The sequence below is a fragment of the Rhagoletis pomonella genome, unplaced genomic scaffold (assembly GCF_013731165.1).
Source record: "Rhagoletis pomonella isolate Grant_MI unplaced genomic scaffold, Rhpom_1.0 Rhpom_scaffold_00004, whole genome shotgun sequence".
NCBI classification, from domain to species: Eukaryota; Metazoa; Arthropoda; class Insecta; order Diptera; family Tephritidae; genus Rhagoletis; species Rhagoletis pomonella.
Window position 1 is genome coordinate 70,604,479 of NW_023458558.1, and position 19,776 is coordinate 70,624,254.

Genomic DNA, 19,776 nt, shown 5'->3' on the forward strand with positions numbered 1-19,776 from the left:
TTTTTATATATCGCCTTTCGATTTTGTTTCTGAAAAATTGTAATTATTTAACTTAATTACCAATTCCTAATATTTGTTATTTCTTTTCCTTGATTTGTTTCTTTTCATCAGAAATTGCATTCAAATTAAATGCAAATACAAAAAACGTGCCCAAGAAATAAAAAAAATGTGATTAGTATTGCCATAATGCAACCCTGCTGCGAGGTTGCAAAATGTAGACGCGTAAAAAACATACCTTTGAGTGTGACAAAATGTAGACGGCGTCGTTTTCCAATTTTGTATGGGAAACAACAACACCACAGATTTTACGGTTAGAAAACGTCTTAAAATGTAGACGTCTACATTTTCAGACACTATTTGGAACGAACTGTGAACACCCCAATACCTTTGAGTGTGACAAAATGTAGACGGCGTCGTTTTCCAATTTTATATGGGAAACAACAACACCACAGATTTTACGGTTAGAAAACGTCTTAAAATGTAGACTCTACATTTTCAGACACTATTTGGAACGAACTGTGAACACCCCAAATATTTAAAAGATACTTGTATTAGGAGTGTTCGCTATGCAAAAAATTTGTGCAAGTTGGTACCAATTGTTACCAAATAGTGTTCGTTTTGCCAAAAACCCAGTAAAACTTGCAAGGAGAGAGCACAATTGTGACATTTCATTTGGAGGGGAAGTTGCAAATTCGTGCTGGGGAAATTTTTGCCAGTAAGAATTTGCAAGCAGGATTGTGGGACACGGTTGCATTTTTGTCAACATTAATTTGAATCAAAAAGTTCGTTAAACTTAAAAATGAAAAATCTTGTTGCGATTTACTTATAAAAGAAGTATGTAAATATTCGTTTATTCAATTTATTTAATTAATTCCAAAAATTTGAAAGGTACTCGGCTGAATAAGCTGTATTCATAATCGGAACGCAGTCGACACCACTGTCGATAAAGGAAATCCGACAGTGACTTCCACAAAGAAATTGAAGCATATGATAAGGAAAGTCAGAATAAGGTGAAATACACGTATAGGTCCTGTTTTGGTTTCCACCTGAAATAATTAAAAAAATTTATTAAGCTCGAAATGCAACAATGGACGCCGGCTGGCAGTGAAGCTTGCAAATGTTTGCTAATTCCTGTTCGCGCAAAACTTAGTAAGTTTCTCTCTTTGGGAGAGTAAGGTACCTTATTCTCTGAATTTTGTTACTGGCTAATTCTTACTGGCAGTTGCATAGCGAACACTCCTATTGTTGCGCATATTATTGTGTCGGGATTGTTGTTTGTGAATACAATATGAAAAAAAGAAGAGCAGGAGCTACTACGGAGCAATACCATAGGATGCTGGGCTGCTTATTTGGCAATAACGGCCTGGTGCAAGGCGAATTTAATAAGGGGGTATAAGCCGTATATAAGTAAAAAATTACAAATTTACGCACAATTACAGTATGAATTACAACAAACACATCATTTTGACATTATGCTTTCCACGTCTAAAAATTCAGCTTTGGCTCTAGTTTTCGTCGTAAGGGTACTTGAAAATTTCCTTAAATTTAAAGTTACAAAGTCCGTTAAAGTCATTTTACCAAACTTTTTCACGTGACTATTTTTTAATATAACCTTCACTATAAAAAATAGTCATGTTAAACATTTTATAGAAACAACACAAAAACTGATTTATTTACAAACAAGTTAAAATTGAAGCAAATGTTCAAGTATCGTTATCTCGAAAACTGGAGCCAATCTGAAAAAATTTAGAATGCCCCAATTAAGTGAGATCAACTTTCAAAAGCTTTGCCAATGTTTTCAACTTGCACAGTGTAATAAATAAAAGGAACAATAATAAAAAGCACATCTATATGTGATAAATTTTTATTTATTAGTTATTTTTTATTATAATAGTTTGCTTGCCGATGAATTTGGCCTAATTTTTCTCAATAAAAACTTGAAACAATTTTATCGGTAGGCTTTTCAACGACAAAATATTCGAAGCTAGGTTATCGACAAATTTCGTTAGACAACTGTCAAAGCTACCGATAATATTCGCTAAAAGCGTGCTTGAGAATTGCAGTTAACCAAACTTGTCGGAATCGTTCGCTAACGATACGAATATTGTTGTTAAGAAAAATGGGAATCGCACTACTGGACTCTAAGGACATGAGATTTATCAACAAACAACTAGAACGATAGGACGGAATAGGGTTTACAAATTTCAACGGACGCAAAGCAAAACGTATAAAAGCCCTCTGAACAGACTCCAATCTGTTCACATGAACTGTATGAAAAGGTCTCCAAACAAATACAGCGTATTCTAACCTCAACCGAACTAAAGACGAATACAACAGTTTGAGAGTATAAGGATCGGAAAATGACGAGCAGTTGCGACGAGTAAAGGCCAACATCGCGAATGATTTAGAAACAATCAAGTTTATGTGGGTGGTGAAGGTGAGCTTGGAGTCAAAATAAATACCCAAGTCTTTAAAATCAGTAACTGATTTTAGCGGGACATTCAAAAAACAGTAAGAGGTTGGAACAATACTAATCACTTTTGCAAAAGAGGTACAATGACATTTACCAATATTGAGGGACAAACGATTACGCGCACACCAACAGTACAAATTATCAAGCTCACCCTGGATAATCAATGAGTCTTCTATATTTTTAATTCCATAGTATATCTTTAGGTCATCCACATATAGAAGAAACTTACACATTGAGAAACAGGAAGATATATCATTAATACAGATAACAAATAATAACGGACCTAAGACACCACCCTGGGGAACTCCAGAGGGGGAGACAAAAGAATAAGGCGATATATTATCAAAACGAACAACACAGCGTCTATTATACAGATAGGATGTGATCCACTTCAGAACCTCTGAATGAAAGCCCAGGCCTTCAAGTTTTGCTATCAATATTCGATGAGGCACCCTGTCAAAAGCCTTAGAGAAATCGGCGTATATACCCTTTTGAAAGGTTTCCAAACAGTTCTCTGTAAAAGCAGCTAAATTGGTTAACGGTTTTGAGACAGTGGTAAGCTTAGAAATTGGCCTATAATTCTCAATACAATTGATATTACCACTTTTAAGAATTGGCGTAATAAAAGTCAATTTCCAGCCATCGAAGAAAACTCCGGCAGATAGAGACATGTTAAAAATGTGCCTCAAAGGCGCAATTAGTGAAGAACAACTTTTAAATAAAATAACCGAGAGGCCATCTACATCAGTGTTTATGGATAGTTTAAGCCACAGTATATACAGTAATAAACCTTTTTGAGTACTCCTCGGGGGTAAAATCTGATTAGGGTTGATAATGAGAAGGATCATGAATTTTGTTGATTCAGAGTTGTATACAAAATTATTCTGGTATGAAAGGGAGCAAAAACCGTACTATGGCAGAGTGGCACAAGTCATGACTGTGTAATAGTGCCCGAAACTATTGCAAAAGTGTAAAAACATTGCAAATTTTTGTCTATTATAGATACTAGTATAGATTATCATAGTTCAGTGTATAATTTGTTATATTACACCGCACATGATAATGAACTGTTAAATGTTGAAAACGCTTATAACTTGTAGATCACTCAAACTTAGGTGTGCTTAGTGGACTGTATGGGCGGATGTGCTGGCAGTCATTGGGATCTGTATGGCTATACAAACCTTGTTTTTTTTTAAATAAAGACTTAAATATATTCGGAAATTTAGAATTTGGCTTCATAAATTCACAAAATTTACGGTTTTCGTAAATAATTTAATCCTACAATGGACTTTTTTTATTTTAAAGGCCCTGTGCCAATTGATAGAAAGGTCCTGTGCCAAATGATAGAAAAGAGAAAATTTTGACGGATCAAAGTAAAAATCTGACATTTCTCGTGGTGAATAAGAACGTCAGAATTTTACCTAGCGCATGGGGGAGCTTATAACCATGTATACACATAATATTGCTTGGCAGTAATAAGGAGTGAACATGAAAATGAAAGCTGAAACAGCATAAAAAAAGCGTACGTTACTTGCAAATTATAAAATAAATAAAAATTTTAAGAATTTCAGCAACACACAAACATAAAGCTTTCGCACGAGCGTTTGTTTGGTTTTTCAACTGTCAAAATTTAACTCTGCATTTGGCACAGCAAAATTCAATTTATTTCATTTCATTTATTATAATCAAACACACAACCATGAGTTATTTTACAGTGTTTGAACTTAATTTAATTATAAAAGCTTAAAAATAACATTAAGGGAAACCGTAGGTTGTAAAAATGTGTAAGGAGGAGAAGAAGAACAAAGAAGTATTAGAAAAAAGAAAAATATATGTGTACGTGCATCTTAGCAATTTAGAGGGCAAAAATTATGTAAGAGCTCATTTTTAAAGTGCGATGTACTTCGGATAGTTTTGATCTTATATGGCAGAGCGTTCCAAAGACGAACAGCAAAAACAAAGAACTGACGTTCAGATACAAGGCAACTGTATGTCATACTAAGCAGGTTAAGTGATCGGGCCGATCTCGTGAATTGAATTCGTTCAACAAGGTATTTGGGCTCATGAGAGTTAATTACCTTGTGAAGCAGCATTAGGCATTTTACTTTTAATAAATCGTCGAACTTTATAGAAAATATTTTTAAGGCAAAAACAGATATGTGATCACGACGTTTTACACAATACACGTATCTGGCGATGTTGTTGTAGAGGATATTAAGTTTGCCACGACACAGACTATCACAATTGGCATACAGTTCACATCCATACAATAAGGTTGGTAACAGAAATGTTTTAGCTAAAAGCAGTCGAATTTTCTCTGAATAAGTGCTGAATAGTCCATAATGAACGGAGCATGCCATAAACCTTGCCTATTGCACTATAAATGTGGGTATTCCACGATAGGGTTCTATTGAAAATTATCCCTAGGTTTCTTGCAGTGTCAACAAATTTTATAACAGAGTTGTTCAATTTCACTTCACTGTAGCCCTCAAGTTTGAAAGTCTTCTTGTAAATAACGATGCACTGTGATTTACTTGGATTTAAAAGTAACCCATTGTCACAGGCCCACTTGCTAACGTGATCTAAGTCAGTGTTGAGGTTACTAATACAATTATTAACGGATACAAAAGGGCAACTGACATATAGTTGAACATCATCTGCATATACATGAATATCACAATATTTTAACAAACTTTGAAGATCGTTTACATATAACACAAACAATAGAGGACCGAGAGTCGAGCCTTGGGGAACGCCTTTAGTTACGGGTAAGCAGTTAGATATAATGTTACCGGCCCAAACAGCTTGTGAGCGATCATTGAGGTATGATTTTATTAAATTTAATGCTGTCGACGAGAAGTTAAACAAGTTGCTAAGTTTCAAGGCTAGAAGATCGTGATTAACAGTGTCGAAAGCTTTGGAATGATCCAGAAGTGTTAATAAAGTGACGCGATCGTTGTCAATGTTTAGTCTGATGTCGTCTGATAATTAGCGCCGTTATACAGCTTCGGTTGGATCTAAAACCAGATTGGTACCTATTCACCAGCAGGTTTCGACTCAGAAAAGAATTTATCTGAGTATGCATAATGCGCTCAAGTACCTTGGATAAAAAGGGTAGTATTGCGATGGGTCTAAAATCCCCATTAGATTTCTTAATTGGAATGATTTTTGCCGACTTCCAACAGTGAGGAAAAACAGACGAGGTCAAAATGCTGTTGAAGACATAAGTTACGTACGGTAAAATTTTAGGCAATAAGCATTTAAAAAATTTCGGATGAATTCCGTCTATACCAATCGCATTAGATTTCACACTGAGGACGGACTCGACAACGGCACAATCATCAATATTGGAGAAGGTAAAACCAGGTATTGTTCCATTCATACATACACTGTACTTTTCACGACATATATTACTGCTACAGGCGGATAATTGTACAAATTTCTCATTCAGCTCATCTACGTTTATATTCTCTGAAACATGATTACTTTTGTTGCCAATCCCTATTTCACGAATATATTTTCATGTTTTTTTAGAACTTATTGCTGTGCTAAACTGATGCTCATAGTATTTCAGTTTTTGCAATTTAATGGCTCTGGTGGCTTCTCTTCTATGAGCCTTGAAGACATTATATGTTGCTGCACATTTCAGGTGTTTCCACTTTCTATATGCCTTGTTGCGCTTCTGAATAAGACCCTTTATATAGTTGTTGAACCAAGGCCGTTTGCGAATATTGCCTGATTTTGTTGCAAGCGGCACATACTGTTCATATAGGGAACTTATATTGGTTTGAAGAAAATTCACCTGCTCGTTTGTGGATACCAAAGTGTAAACATACTCCCAGGGTATGGCATCAACAGCTTCTTCAAGTTGCTCATAATTAATATGCATAAAATCTCGATATGAATAAGAAACCGTATTACAAGCTAACTTAAAATCCAGTGTTAGAAAAATGAGGTCATGCTTAGAGAAATTTGGGACGGAGAGCTGGTCATAGATTAGAATTTTCGACCTATCACTTACAAAAAATATGTCCAAGAGCGTGCTGCTTGTTTGGGTGTAATGTGTAGGGGTTGACGTGTTTACTGGGAAAAGACCCAGATTTTGCATTGCAAGTGAAAATTTGTTTTCAGTCAGCAAATCACTGTTAAAATCTCCAGCTATTACAATATCACTAAAGCTGAGGCTAAGATTTTCAATAAAATCTATAAAATTATCATAACCAATGTGTTTGTGAGGTCTATAAACACATCCTATAAGTATCTTTGTATGATTACACATGATTTCAACAAAGAGGTATTCAATTGAACTATAAGGCTCTGATGTACATTTAATTCTACAGGACAAACTAGATTTGACGAACACAGCAACACCGCCACCGTGCCCAAGTCTATCTAAACGAAAAAGTTTATATCCATCAACACAAAACAAATTGTCACTATGCCACGCAGAGAACCAAGACTCGGAAACACATACAACATCAATGTCAGACGATTCAAAAATGTATCTGAACTCATCTATTTGAGCTGGTAAGCTCTGGGCGTTAAGATGACATATTTTTAACCCGTTTCTTTGTCTACCAAGTATGCGCATCATATTAAACGTGCTGTCATAGTCTTTAGAACGAAAGCGGCTGTTAATTTTCAAAACAACAAAAGTATCGAAGACATTGCACTTTGATGTCAAGCAAAAAGCCACATAAAATGCCAAACAAATTGCAGCACTTGAAAAAAAGAAAGAGTAAGAGAGCGAAAGAAGTTAACAAACAAAAAGTTAGAAATAAAGAAAAATATGTGCAGCGCAGGTATAGAAACATAAGGGAAGGAGAAGCGTAAATTAACATTATATTAAATTCTAAACTAAATACTAGTTAAGAGAAAAAAAATGTTGACAAAAACGCGCGAGTGTTCTTTTTGTTAGTGTATTGAATGATTTTATGTTATGCTTAAAAGAGTATTCACGTCAGCGGTACTGCACACTAATTGGCGCTCTTCGTTTGGTTTTCGCCTGATGTAAACTTTGCCCCTGATTGAGAACGCAGACGTTAGTAGCTTTTTTCTCCGGAGTTCTGAGGCGTACGATATCACCTCACGCAACACTTTTGGCAAACTCTCATGCACATATACACTCCCATATCCGGGCTGATCGATGTCAGAGAGTGTGAGAGATCTTTTACGGGACTTGCACAGGGCAGCAATTGATTTAAACAGCTGTGTCCGGTCATGTGAAGAGCACAGTTTAACGATGATTGGTGCGTGGCTGTTATTATTTTGCGTTTTGCCTTTCGCACTTCGCAATCTAAACGCCTCACGCAGTGCCGGAGTTTTGTGGTGCGCTGCACTGCATAGCTTACCGAAGATGTCAGGCAAATTCTCATCAACAGTTTGAGGGATTCCGTTTATTACGATGTCTGTGGCGACGGCGTCGCTTTGCAGTTCAGTGAGCTGGGCACGAACAGCAACAAGTTCACCGTGCATATTATTAAATTTGACGCAAGAGTTCTCAACCTCCGTCACTCTCGTCTCAATAGCGGTTAAAGAAAATTTTAAGTTTGCTATTTCCCCAGCTAACTCACCAATTTTCTGCATGACTCTTTCCTCAGAGCTCTTAATTACAGTTGTCAGCTCTTGAATGATGGAGATTCTTTGCTCATCGAGTTTCATTACAGCCGATGTGGTGATTTGTGGAGTTTTTGGAGGTGTTGATGAAGCTTTGCGTTGTGGATTTTTACGTGTTGCTGACATCACGGAAAACAATCTCAGGTTCTGGTGGACAGGAAAAAAGTTGTTTCACACGCGCACGTTTATATGCCCGCAGTGGAAATTTTAAATAGCAAAAATACTCAAGTAAAATATGAAAAACTCGGGAGCACAACAAAGCACGTCCTACTCGCACAAGAACATTTGCATTTGTACACCATAGCAAATTTTTCCACCCCTTCTCACCACGGAGAAAAAAGTTACCGATTGGCACAGGCCCAAACTTACATTTAAGAAAACACCATTCAATGCTATAATTACGATTTGAGTTTTACAGTTTATAAAACACAAGCGTTATTTATGTACTTAACTATTGATATTATTCTTCATTACGCATGAATATCAGCATACATTAGAGATGAATATTAAGGCTCCGTTATGCATACTTGGCATTGCTTGAGAGTTGTCACATAAGGAATCTGTTAAATGAGCTTCGCGTGTAAGCGGTTGCCCAACGCACAGTATTACATACGTAAAAGCCTGTTGGTTTTTGATTTCTACGTAAAAATGGTATAGCAGTGCATGCAATGCCAAGTATGCATAACAGAGCCTTTATACTTAGGGCCTGGTACTCAATGTCTGGGTAACGCTAATCCTCGGTTAAACATAGTTATCGACGTTACCGACTCCCTGTTGTATGCATGGAGTTGTAGACGTCGACAACGATGTTTAACCGCAGATTAGTGTTAACCAGACATTGAGTAACCGGCCCTTAGGCTGTGTGCGAGTTTACATAAATTTTAGTACCTAATCTAATATTCCACTGGGAATTTCCAGCACTGCTACAATTTAGGAAAATAGCTGCTAAAACTGTACGAGTTCGTTCCACAACCTAAATTGTTTGTTTTGGAATTGTTGCTTTTAATAAACATATCTATAAAATGAATAATTTTGCGGTAGCTTTTGGACTATTTAACAATATAAAAAATGTGCAACAGAAAAGGAGAATGTTCCATCCTGGCATTTATAAAAGAATCCGTTTGCTCTTCTGACCCTGCGAAATAATATACATCCATCTGAATGCAAAAATCAAATAAATTTATACTTTCATCTTTCTGAATATTTTCTTTTTTGTGCCATAGCAATGATACAAATTATTTAAAAAATCAAAAAATCGTTGTTCACTTAATCGCTCGCTCAAATATATTTGACTGTTCAATTTAGGTTGAAAGGTATGCTCGCAGAAAATCTAAATTGTTCCTATTCACTGCGTTACCGACACTCCAGTGATACACTATCGACGATTTCGACATCATGCATGTAACATGTGATCGATAAAGCAGTAGTTGTGCTTAACCGGAGCTTCTACCTTCGATTTGTGCTAATCAGACATTGACCAACCGGCCCTAAATGCATGGAGAGATGGCATCCCAATCCAACAATCGATTCGGGATTTGTAATTTGCACTGGTGGCAGGATTCCTATTGGCTGCGTTTCTTTATACATTCCGGATAATCCCATTTCACAGCCGGAATAAACAGAATGCTTTTGAAATATACGTTAACATATCATCAGGAACGTTCTAAAGAATAAGTAAACAAAAAAGTTTATTCCAAACGTTCAGAATGAATAAAGAAATTCAGCCATTGTATCCTATGGGGATATTCCCACAGGATACAATAGGATTGAACGCGTTCAGAAAGTGTTTCTCAAATTTGCCTTACGATCACTACTCTTCTCTGATCCCATACCCTCATATGATGCGCGCTTAACGCTACTTTATCTAAAATCGTTAGATAAAAGAAGGTCAATATTGTCTCTAACTTTTATTTTTGCATTATCCAGTAGAAAGCGTAGTAAATTTCTTAAGAAAGTAAAAATAAGCTTTTTATTTTATAATAATAATAATAAAATAAAAAGGCCTGTATGCAGCTCTCAAGAAAAGCAAAAACTCCATGTAAAATGATGTACAAGAATGGCTAAGAAATTTTCTTGAGTCAACTTTCCGTAAGGTAGTACGCAGTTCTTAAGGAATTTGCTACGCTTCCTCTACGGTTTTCTAAAATTTTTTGTGAAAAAAGAGCACAAGGCAACCCAGGTTTGCAACAGAAATATATGTCCGTTCCATTAAACCTTGAGGAAAGAGTGAGGCAACAGGCTATGAAGTATCAAAAATGTCAAAATTTCTTGGACACACACACGAAATAATGGCAAATTTTTCTTGACCGTTTTCTTGAGAGCTGCATACAGGGCATTAGGTAGCAATTTAGACGTACTCGCACACAGCCTTAACCTACATTTTGTTCATAAATAACACATATTTGTGTATATTTTATCCTCGAAATGTACTTTTTCTAATCGTGAGTCGAAATTCCCCACAGTAAGTGTTGCCGTGCGCGAAAAACGAAGACGCTGCACACAACCCAAAAGTACTCCTCGGGGACCAAATGGTGAAAAACTGCGAAAAGGTTTATTACTGTATATACTGTGATATGAAGTGCGCGGTGATTGGATGCAAAAACACGCACAAAAATAATAAATTGGTTTGCACAAACATGTGCACAATATTGCTTGCATTTTTTCTTTATGCTTCGTCTTCATATTCTTTGTTTACTTTTCACAGAAAATAACATGCCGCCGAAATTACAAACGTCAGCCAGAAAATAACTTTTTTCTTTTGTTTCATGTTGTCAGATCTATGCATCTTCTTTATATTAACTACACAAGATTATTCTGCGGATTTTAACCATCGAAATATTGCTATTAAATACAGAATTTCGTGAAAGTGTACACTTAAAACATCACAAATGTATAAAAACTAATAAATACGTGTTAAATTGAGTTCATTTATTCCATTCATTTGCGTGAAATTCATCAAAACTTAGTGTGGAAAGTACAAGTGTTTTTTGCAAATAATATCCGGTCTCGATTTGTTATTATGGCGCTAAGACGCGTCGATTGATACCACTCTCGAACTTTTTCCGTCCATTTTGACCTGGTTTCGCAAAAGCCACGATTGAGAGAATACAAAGATTGCGCAGATCTCGGACCGCTATTCCTTGATTTATATACAAGATAAAATAAAATAAAAGTGTGTACACAAATAACTTATAAACAATGATATTGTTTATACTTTTTAATTATACATGTTTTAGAGGATACCTCCCTTAACATCCTGACCAAGTTTCATTTGTTGTTGTTGTAGCGGCTACAACAACCCCGCTCAGATAGGCCTCAGGCGTTGTCGTCAAGTTCCACTAACGGCAGCCCCAAGAAGCGTGCAGCCTCTATGGGGTCGGTCCATAGGGACGACGCCGTTAGGGTTGTGGGATTTTCCGGGCATGCGGAGAGATGTTTCGAGTCGTGAGGGGTCTCTCCGCATGCCGGACATTCGTTCGGCACATCCGCATTTAACCTACTCAGGTAGGAATTAAGCCTGCTGCAGTAGCCAGAGCGAAGTTGGGCTATTGTTGTCCTGGTCTCCCGAGGCAGATGGAGCTCCGTCGCGTCAATGTCCGGTGTTTGTGTGCCTAGAACGACATTCACAGGTCTTCAGTCTACATAACTTGAGACTGCGTCCTTGTTTCATTTGTTAATTCCACCAGGTTTTCTTAAAACACAAGGTGCGGCTAACTACGAAAGCCCACCCCAAAAAAGGGTTACGAAGCAAAAATCAATTAGGGCCGGTTACTCAATGGGCCGTATGAATAAAAACTAAGCATTGCTTTTTCTTAAAATTTCATACCTTTTACTTCACTTTTGTTTGAATAAATTGAGTAAAAGATCTGAAATTTTAAGAAAAAGCAATTGCTTATTTTTATTCATACGGCCCAATGTCTGGTTAGGGCCTTGATAATATATTTCCATAAATTTTATTATTTTATTTTATAAGGCGTCGTTACGCAAGCGAGATTTGCCAGCACGTGAAGACAGCCGGCTACAATCAGAAAATAATCCACATGATTTATGATACTTGGCAACCTTGTTTCTAGTCACATAACGAATATTATCCGAAATGGCTTTTGGTTATACGTCTATATACGTACATAGGAATGTTTTTAAATTTTTCAATCGAAATTTTATTGTAGTTACTTCTAAATTTGTAATACAATTCTTTTTTGTACTTCGAATATACATATTTGATGTTTATTAGAATCGGGTTCCTACATTCATTCATTTAATTACAAGTAAGTTAACGCTTTTCGACGGAAGCTTTTTAATTTAATGACTTGTTCTGCAGTTCTTTTGCCACCTCAAAATGAATATATTAAAAGGTTTGACAAGAATCAAGTCTAGTTTTGCCCGTTTCATTGAGACCACCAACAACTTCATGTGGGTACATCATAGTGAGAAATTCGCTGATAGACGGTTGGTTGTGGAGGAATTATCGGATCGAGAATTGGTTAGAGTACAGGGAGAAGAGGTTGTGCCCTTCTTGCAAGGACTCATAACGAATGACATGACTCATTTGCAGTCGGGCAGTACACCTCTTGCCAAAACTCCTGCAATGTACACAATGTTTCTGAATAAGGCCGGTCGAGTGCTGTATGATTCAATTATATACCGCACTCCAGAACTGAATACGTATTTGATTGAATGCGATAAATACATATCAAACGAACTTCGACGACATTTGCTGCTTTATCGCGTTCGCAGAAACATTCAGATAGATTCTGTAGGCCAAGAGTATCGCCCATGGATTGTTTTTAATCCAGTTGGCAGCGTTGTTCGAATGGATACTAGTGTACAAGTGGGGCAAGAAGTTATATCTACACCGGATCCACGTATACGGGACCTTGGTACTCGTGTTATAACAAAATCAGATAAAACTTGGAAGGACTTGGCTAATATGTTTTCTAAAACGGGTGATGTCACAGTTGCAAAACCTACAAATGACTGCAACTACCGAATGCATCGCTATCGTTATGGCGTCGGTGAAGGTGTTTATGACCTTCCACCTGGCAAAAGTTTTCCTTTGGAAGCTAATTGTGATTACTTGCATGGTGTTAGCTTTCACAAAGGCTGTTACATTGGGCAAGAGCTAACAGCTCGTGTTCATCATACAGGAGTAGTGCGAAAGCGCATAATGCCTTTACGATTGACTGTTCCAGCGCCACCGAAATCATTGACTATCTCAACCGAAACTGGGACAAACGTTGGCCTAATTCGTGGTGCAAACTTTGATAGAGCATTGGGGCTATTGCGAGTAGAGCAAGCTTTGAATTCACCCAAATTATTCATTGACGGCAAAATATGCTATGTAGAAAAACCATATTGGTGGCCATCAGAACTGCCTAAGAAGGCTAGAGTAGATGGCTGCTAGGAAGCAATTTTGCATATATTTGACGTATATTTATTATACCTCGTCAGATTTTATTCTTGTTTTGTATTGTTTTTAATCAAAACAAAATTATAATATATGAATAAAAATTGTTAAGCGTTAAAGACGTTGAATATAATGAATATAATTTGCGATCTTCGTTTGCAGGTGCGATTATGGAGATACCAAGAATATCCAGCTTGCCACCAGATGATACCTCTCTTAACAAATATGATGACCTGCAACTGAATGTGAGAGATGAAAAGGCAGAAATTGCTAGCATGAAATTACCAGCCGCTGAAACAATAACTACCGAGCATCAAAACGATGATCACAAACCAAAAATTCTTTTTCAGTGTTCCGCCTGTTGCATGAAAGAAGTGGTTCATTATTATGGCAAAAATCCACAGTTTGTTTATGGACTAAAACTTTTAGAAGACTCGTTTGTCATGCGCGATCCTTTTCAACCGACTCCAATACGTTGGAAACCCAAAGCAGAGTATTTTATTGTTGTAGGCGCCAAGTGCTCGGTGTGCAAAAAAGTCGTTTGCAAAGATGCAGAATGTAGTTTTTATTTTACACTTACTTATTGCTTGTCTTGTGTAGAGAGTAACATGAATAAATTCCCAATAGAAGCTCAAGCTAAATTACGAAAACAATTAGCACGAAAATAAAAATACTTTTACTAATATATTTTCTTGTTATTTCGCCTTAAAATTTCAACAATTTACATTAAGATACCAATCAGGTTGGTCACTGAAATACTATATTAAGAGAAGTTCGATTTCAAGACTGTTTTTTTGGAGCTATTTTCTTCGCTAAATTTTGCATTTGACTTGTCGGTTTCTTCTTTTGTTTCTTTTTCATAGCATCTACTTTCACACCGCGAAATTTTTTCTTTTTGAAATCGCTGTCTTTTGTATGCAAGCTTTTTTCTTTGTCCTTTAATTTATTGCATTTACCTGACGGCTCTTTAGTGTCTCCACTTTTTGCATCTCGACCTGTTTTTGCACCCAACTTCCTAACAGAATAACGTTCAACATGTATTGGTCGTTCATCCAGCATAGTTTCATTGAGCTCCAGTGCCAATCCTACTGCTTCTGGTGCTTTGAAGCAGACATATGCAACGCCCTTACAGCCTTTATCATCATGTAAACAACGTACATAGTCAATATCTCCGCAGCTAGAGAATATTTCCCGCAGCTTCTCTTCGTTAGCATCTGAAACAAGTATTTAAGACAGTGGTTTAAGGCAATTTTAAATGTTTCTCTCAGAACTCACTATATTTAAGGTTACCGACAAAAATTGTACATTTTGCGTCCATGGGAGTGCTTTTCAAATCTGCACGAGTTATGCGAAGATGATTGTTTTTGAATACCGTGCCATTTAAATCTAAAGCACTTGCCGCCGTCTTTGCATCTTTAAGAACCACCCAAGCATTCAAAGTGCCTGCCTCTTTACGATGCTTATGTTTAAACAAAACCTTACCAGAAGCTGTTCTAAAACGAATGCCATTAACTGGTCCGTAATCTCTAAAAAGGCGTACCAATTGAACGCGCTTTGTATTGACCGGTAGGTTTCCCACGAAGACAGTAGCTGCCTCTTTAGCGGGATCGCGATCTCTTGGCTCTTAAAAGAGATATGGTATCAACATTAATATATGTAGACATATGCTTGCATAAAAATCATACATACACTCAGGGCTAGCACTAAATCCTTCGTAGTCCGGCTTTTCGTAAAATCTATGAAAATGCTATCACTGAATTCGAATAGTTACGAACTTAACGCATTTTTTCAATTTGCCCGTTCGGATTTAGTGATCGCAGTTTCATAGATACCACGAAAATCGAAGCAGCCGATGGTTCCAGTGACAGCTCAGACTAAATATTTACGATTCGAGAAAATGTACATGAACCTTACCTCGTTTACCCGGACCATCGCCTTTTTTCTTTTGAATTTTAGGTTTAGATAATTCTACTATCGGTTCACCAACAGATTCATTTTCTTCCATTCTTGGGCCAAGTTTATTCGCTTCAATTTTTGTTTGTTTTTTAAGCTTTTTGGCCAACTTTTTAGCATTTTTCTTATCAATTTTTGCAAGTAGTTTGTCACCTCTAGTAGGAATTTCCTCTGTTGCTTCGCCTTGTGCATCGTTATCTTTTTCCTTCTCAATTTTTGCAAGTAGTTTGTCCCCACTAATAAGAATTACCTGTTTTGCATCGCCTTTTGTTCGCTCATCCTTTTTATCTCCCGTTTTGGTACACCCATTTAAAGTGCCAGTTTCTTTCATTGCCATATCAGAATTTTTGACCTGCTTCAATCTTCTTTTAGCCTCAAACCTCCTTTTGGTATTGTTTTTTAAATTTTGACTCTTTTCCAACACAGTCTTTTCGCATCCCTTGCCTTTTTCTTCCGGTTTCTTGTTTTTGATCATTTCGACAAAATGTAGGCGTCTAAAAATTTGCACGACGAACTCATTCAACACGTTTGGATCAGCTGTCCTATACGCTGAGTACACGTACTTTTATAGTTGAAATTAGACAATAAAGCTGATGCCACAACTTTGCCAGCAAAGCGCCAGACGCAAAAGGTATGCCACAATGAACGGCAAGAAAACAATTTGAACTGCTTTTTAAGCTCGAATTTGGACGAAACAAAATAAATATTAAACCCGCTGATTGTCAACGCGCGCTAAAAGATGGGAGTTGGCCATCTTTTCGCTTCGCGCTGTAGTTGCAACGATCTATGTGGCATGCTCTGTCCATAAAATTTTTCTTACTTAAGGGCTAATACACGTAAATCCTATTCTGAAACTATAATGTACTTAACATCAACTTTTTTGTTACGTTTTAAGTTACTCCCGTTCTGGTCGACAGGGAGATTTAAATAATCATTAGAATTAAATAATTATTACTCGTTCCTTTAGGGTGGGGTTTAGTAGCGCTCCACTATTTCGGCCTATTCCGTCCAAAGGGGTGGCCCGATCCAAAAAAAATTTCACACCCTTGTAGTCCAGGGTCTACGCATTATTTTAGGGAAATGTTTAGTAGCACTCACATCGTTTTTGGGGTGATGGGCGGAGGGGGAGGGGCGGGGCCCCTAAACCTCCCCCACTAGAAAGGGGGCAGTCCCCGCTTTCTAAAAAGGCGTACCTTGGGCTCCTCCCACAGGCCCCTGGGGAACCGTTTGAAAAAGGGGGAAAAACGGAATTTTCTTAGGCAAACTGAGCAGTTTGAAGTGGAATATGACCCAACTAACAGAAACCGGGGGATTTTTTAATAAAAGAAATTATGCCAAATTAGATATCGGGCGATTTTGAATAAAGAATAAAATAGTTAATTAAAAATAGCAAAAACAAGGGAACAAATGCACAATACCTACAAATCTCGAATTAAAAAAAAAAAAATAGGATCGATAGAGACCATTGAGGTGAACATAACGGTATATTTATTTTTTTTGGGAAACAACAACTACAACAATTATTAAAGGTCAAAATTCAAATTAAGCATTTTCTTAAATTAATATTTCTCGAAAACCTCTTCAAGGAATTGGACAATTTTGATGTCATTTGATAGAGAATTTAATTCTCTTTAATTTGATATACATACATATTTATACATATACCTTTTTATAGTTTTCACAAAAATCGAATTAATGTGGAAAAAAGTATACAGGGTTTTTGTGTATAAACTTCTTTTTGCGCTGAACACCTTTTGCAGATAACACCTTTCTGCGTAGGCGGCCTTCGGCCGCGCTTATGGATTATAACCCTCCCAAAGTAGAATTCTCTTTCTGTGTTGCGAAAAAAAGGCGCTGAACACCTTTTGCAGAGAACACCTTTCTGCGTAGGCGGCCTTCGGCCGAGTTTATGGATTATAACCCTCACAAAGTAGAATTCTTTTCCGTGTTGCGAAGAAAAGGCACTGAACACCTTTTGCAGAGAACACCTTTCTGCGTAGGCGGCCCTCGGCCGCACTTATGGATTATAACCCTCACAAAGTAGAATTCTCTTTCTGTGTTGCGAAGAAAAGGCGCTGAACACCTTTTGCAGAGAACACCTTTCTGCGTAGGCGGCCTTCGGCCGCACTTATGGATTATAACCCTCACAAAGTAGAATTCCACATTAATTATATTTTTGTGAATACTATAAAAGATATATGTATAAATATGTATATCAAATTAAAGAGAATTAAATTCTCTATCAAATGACATAAAATTTTCCAAATCCTTGGAGGGGTTCTCGAGAAATATTAATTAAAAAACATGCTTAATTTGAACTTTGACTTTTAATAATTGTTGTAGTTGTTGTTTCCCAAAAAAATATATATATCGTTACGTTCACCTCAATGATCTCCATCGATCCCAATATGATTTTTTTTTAATTTGAGAATTGTAGGTATTCTACATTTATGCCAAAACAAGTTTATATAAAAAAAAATGTTCTCTTTAACAAATGTATTTTTGCGTAGAATTTATTTCTGCGTAGGGATTATAACCCTCAAGCAGTAGAATTCTCCTTTCTGTGTTGCCAAAGAAGGGGGGCTGAACACCTTTTGCAGAGAACACCTTTGTATATTTTTAATGCTTACTGGGTTATATGTTTTGCATACTTTAGAGTTTGACAGCTGAACTCCGCCATTTAATTTGCATATGCAACCAAAGTCAGACGCGTGTTTTTGAAGGTGTTTTTATTTAATGAATTGTGATTAATTTGTTAATATTAAAGCCGTAAAGCAAGTTATAACTAATTGAGTAAAGTGTAAAGTGAAGGGGAATATAAAAATATATTGGTTAAGTGGCTGCATTAAGGAGGATAGAAGTAATAAATGTACGCTAATTTCCGAATTTTACAAAAAAGGGCATATTTCAAACCCAATTTGTAAATAAATTAGCGATCAAAAATTACAAAAGTGGGTTTTAAAATAATGTGTAGACCCTTGACTAGAAGTGTGTGCAATTTTTTTTGGATCGGGTCACCCCTTTGGACGCAATACCTCGAAATAGACCGACTACGTACTAAAGAGTACCCATGAACGAAAGACACAAGATCACGCCTTCCCGAAAGAAAGAAAAAAAGTTATTTTCTAGCTGTTGAAATCTCGACGCCATCCTTGTTATAAGAAGTAAACAACGAAGAGAACAAAAAAAAACGCGTAATTGTTGAACGCATGAATAATTTTTATTATGCAAATTCTTCTATAAATCATGTCGTTGTGTTAAATTATTCTTTACCTTATGTGTGCACACGTTGTCACAAGCGAAAATTAAGAAAATTGCAGTTAAAAGCCACCACCAAATTGTAAACAACGAACAAATGTAAACAAACGGCTAATGTCAAAGTCGCCCAACTTTTTTCCTAAATGCGATTGTAACGGGCCACTAAGTCCCCTTTCAGACACGTCAAGTCTTGAAAGCAATTTTTTCGCATTCTCTTTTGTGTTTTCTATTTGCTTCCACACGCGTTAACTTTAATTGAATTCAAGTCCTTGGTTCTTTAAATGGGAAGCAACGAAAAGATCAAAAGAGACAAGAAAACTTGAAACGAATTGACGGTACGGAGGTATCTGTACTCTTCTCACCTCCTTCTCCTACGAACGAGCAGACTTGAAAGCAAGACTTGACGTGTCTGAAAGAGGACTAAGAAGAAGGCGTGATCTTGTATTTTTGGTTCATGAAGAGTACCCTAAAAGTATGTTCGCATATCAATATTATCTCAATTAAAGCTCGTTTTTAATCACCCCGTTTACACAGGCAAATCTCAGATTATTAGCCGTCAAATTTGTTGTGCTTGTTATTCTCACATTTCAAGGAAAAGTTATGTTTCTTCTCTGTGCCACCGTGATCACGTTTTTCTGCTATATTAAGCAATATAAATATATTTTAACCATGATTGAATAATACTATGATTATTATTATTATTACATATAATACTATTAGTATTATTGAATCATGTATTTTAACTTAACTTTTATTAAAAATATCTTTACAAACCTCTTTTCCTTGCTAGCGTCCATTTTTGTTTACTTTTACATTTGGCATTTCTCCACTTTTTCGCAAAAACAATCGATAAAACTAGGATGTGCACCGAAAAGATATCGGTTAAATCTGAGATTATTTTATAATTACAGATTAACAAGGGACGAATTTTATATGGCTAATCTCTTGTTATAATTACAGATTAGGGTGTTAACCTCGAAAATGGGGATAATCTACTTATATGTGAACCTAGTATAATACTGATTATATGGCCGGTTGCTCAAAGCCTGATTGACTCGAAAGGCTCCGT

The 19,776-nt window shown here is 36.6% G+C and overlaps 3 protein-coding genes across 3 annotated transcripts; 2 read left to right on the forward strand and 1 right to left on the reverse strand.

Moving 5' to 3' along the window:
* The first annotated feature begins 12,180 nt into the window (after window positions 1–12,180).
* On the forward strand, window positions 12,181–13,661 carry LOC118738055 (putative transferase CAF17 homolog, mitochondrial). Its single transcript, XM_036468952.1, has 2 exons — window positions 12,181–12,357; window positions 12,411–13,661. Exon 2 carries the CDS (start codon window positions 12,429–12,431, stop codon window positions 13,491–13,493), a length of 1,065 nt encoding a protein of 354 aa, XP_036324845.1. The 5' UTR covers window positions 12,181–12,357; window positions 12,411–12,428; the 3' UTR covers window positions 13,494–13,661.
* Window positions 12,233–14,183, forward strand: LOC118738056 (cysteine-rich DPF motif domain-containing protein 1). The gene is made up of 2 exons (XM_036468954.1): window positions 12,233–12,357; window positions 13,659–14,183. The coding sequence occupies exon 2, from the start codon at window positions 13,667–13,669 to the stop codon at window positions 14,162–14,164; it is 498 nt and encodes a 165-aa protein (XP_036324847.1). The 5' UTR covers window positions 12,233–12,357; window positions 13,659–13,666; the 3' UTR covers window positions 14,165–14,183.
* Window positions 14,166–16,011, reverse strand: LOC118738054 (nucleolar protein 12). Its single transcript, XM_036468951.1, has 3 exons — window positions 15,411–16,011; window positions 14,772–15,119; window positions 14,166–14,710 (listed from the first exon to the last, which is right to left on the reverse strand). Exons 1-3 carry the CDS (start codon window positions 15,922–15,924, stop codon window positions 14,277–14,279), a joined length of 1,296 nt encoding a protein of 431 aa, XP_036324844.1. The 5' UTR covers window positions 15,925–16,011; the 3' UTR covers window positions 14,166–14,276.
* Window positions 16,012–19,776: the final 3,765 nt, after the last annotated feature.